Source organism: Neopelma chrysocephalum, unplaced genomic scaffold (assembly GCF_003984885.1).
Source record: "Neopelma chrysocephalum unplaced genomic scaffold, ASM398488v2 Primary Assembly neopelma1_336b, whole genome shotgun sequence".
Taxonomy (NCBI): domain Eukaryota; kingdom Metazoa; phylum Chordata; class Aves; order Passeriformes; family Pipridae; genus Neopelma; species Neopelma chrysocephalum.
Window position 1 is genome coordinate 741,255 of NW_020898000.1, and position 2,358 is coordinate 743,612.

The following is a 2,358-nucleotide window of genomic DNA, read 5'->3' on the forward strand; positions in this document are numbered from 1 at the left end:
AATCTGAATCTCTTGGGAGCTTCTGAACCTGAAGCAAAAAAAATTAAAAATAAAAGACCTGCCAAGCTCAGATCCTTATATACTCAAAGTAGTGGCAGAGTCAGGAACTAAGCAGGCAGATAAAGCCAATTTTCACTGCTGTTCCAGCCCAGAACAAACTGGGCAGTGTGAAGGCAGGAATTCTGATTTTCTCCACACTACCTGGGGTTAAAGCTGGGCTGCTGTTTATTTTTTAAATTGAATTTGTTTTTCTGTAGCTTCCTAAAGAAAGTTACATACAGGGAGTGTGATAAATGCAGGATGTGTGAAGTTCTGTGGGATATGCTGGGTAAATGCACTGGAAAACAGAAATTCCTCAGGCTGCAGGTCACTGCTGCAGGTAACAAAAGAGAGAAAATATTCAGGGTTTTAACACACAAGCGGCTCTTTCCGGGGTAAAATCCATTTCCACTTTCCCTGGAGGGATCTGTAGGATGGATCTGTTCCTGCATTGTGGAAAAGGCCCAAAGGATTTCTCTCATGATGTTTACTTACTTAGGGGCTGTTTCACCCACAAAATTCAGGCTATAGAAGACTAAGTAGTTGAAGCAGAGTGTGGCAGTTTAACAACCCCAACATGGAGATGCTTGGCCGTGTAAGCAGAGTGCTTTGTACCTGATCCCTGTTCAGGCCAGAACTCACCTAAGTCAAGTATTTCCCCCTTTGGCCAGAAAGGTTCCCAAACATGCCCTTGTCAACTCAACATTAATAAAACGTAGAAGAAACCTCTTGTAATGTCATAGAGTCACATCCAGTTGTTCTGAGATTGTCAGTCTGTTCCAAAATACTTCTGTCCAAAGTGTGTTGGTGCAACAGGATGCACTTCTGTAGTTAAAATGGTGAATTCTGGGAATTCCTGGATGATGGATTTGGTACCTTTTGAGAGACACCAAAGGTCTTAATGTGCCATAAGTGTAGAGAACAGGCTGAGCAGGATCATGACACCTTGTTGTACATCATATTCTCCAGGCACTTTGACATCCTCAACGACAGTGTTACCAGTACCTGGTAACAAATTTTATTTCCCCCCCCCGGTTGGCAAACTAGTCCTTGGCCATCCAGGAATATCCATGTGCGATTGAATGAATGTTCTGTCCTTTCTCCCTGGAAAACTCTGACCTCTGCTTGTATCAGTTGTGGAAAACTTGTCTCCTATTGAAGGAGCTTCATCTCTATTCTGAAAAAGCCAACTCTGCCAGGTTTTAAACATAGAAGTTAGTGGATTTTATTAAAACCCTGAGGCAAGAAAGCTCATCTAAAATAGTCAAACGGAAATCAAAAGCTCCATGGGTACAAGAGAATGAAATTTTAGACTGGAAACGTTACCTCATCCCAACAAACTCCTCACCAGATTAATTTTTTTTTTGTTAGCATTAACTTAGTTTAATTTTAAAGTAGTTTACATATAGTTTTATAATAGTAATCCAAAAATGGTTTGTAATAGCATGAGAAAAATACTGTTTGAGTCTTGTCTCATGGCAAAATGAATATAATTCAATTTATATCAAGTCTTAATCTTCAACCATTCTCCCAAACACTGCCATGGCCAAAGGATTTGCTTTGCATTCCCACTGGTGCAGCTGACTAATGTGTGTCCTGGCACAGCCTGATAATTCCCTGCTCTGTCACCTAAACCAAGCAGAAAACCTCATCCAAGCCCCTGAAATTTGGAGGGTTTCCTTTCATTCAGGCCCTCCCCGTTCCGAGGAGTCTGACTGTCCCTAGAGGTGGCAGACACTCACTCAGGATTGGGTACATCAGCAGCACTTTCCTCCTGTAGATGTCTGGAGGGAACTTGGCGTAGTACACCTTGGCTCGCTGGGTCTCCTCGTCGCTCTGGATCAGGATCTTCCCGATGCGGATGGACCGGCAGCAGTCCCGGAGGCCTTGTTCCATGGCCTCTCCTGCAGGGAGAGCACAGGCCCCAACAGCAAAGGGTTACAGGCTGAGAAACAGCCCCACTGCAGGGACAGGGACAGTCCCAGCACTGCTGAAACAGCCCCACTGCAGGGACAGGGACAGTCCCTCCTCTGCTCCTCTGGGAACAGTTCTAAAGGGAGATTGTTTGTCCTCAGTTCTAAAAACACTTGAAGTTCTTTTCCTTTTTTCTGTGCTGAGACAGAAAACCAAATCTCCTCAGTGTTCCTGAGCTCTGGGTGTTGGTGTTCCTGAGGTGTTGGTGTTCCCTGAGGTGTTGGTGTTCCTGAGCCCCTGGGTGTTGATCTTCCTGAGGTGTTGGTGTTCCCGAGCCCCTGGCTGTTGGTGTTCCTGCGGTGTTGGTGTTCCTGAGGTGCTGGTGTTCCTGAGGTGTTGGTGTTC

At 45.0% G+C, this 2,358-nt stretch overlaps 1 protein-coding gene across 1 annotated transcript; it reads right to left on the reverse strand.

The window, feature by feature from the left end:
* Nucleotides 1-1,543: 1,543 nt before the first annotated feature.
* Nucleotides 1,544-2,340, reverse strand: LOC113978509 (uracil phosphoribosyltransferase homolog). Its single transcript, XM_027705495.1, has 2 exons — nucleotides 1,782-2,340; nucleotides 1,544-1,668 (listed from the first exon to the last, which is right to left on the reverse strand). Exons 1-2 carry the CDS (start codon nucleotides 1,933-1,935, stop codon nucleotides 1,544-1,546), a joined length of 279 nt encoding a protein of 92 aa, XP_027561296.1. The 5' UTR covers nucleotides 1,936-2,340.
* Nucleotides 2,341-2,358: the final 18 nt, after the last annotated feature.

Bases quoted from the DNA above. Each gene is read 5' to 3' on its own strand.
- LOC113978509 (XM_027705495.1), bottom strand. From the start codon at position 1,935: ATGGAACAAGGCCTCCGGGACTGCTGCCGGTCCATCCGCATCGGGAAG. The intron at 1,669-1,781 runs GTGAGTGTCTGC...TGCTTGGTTTAG, and splicing joins GCTGATGTACCCAATCCTGA to GTGACAGAGCAGGGAATTAT.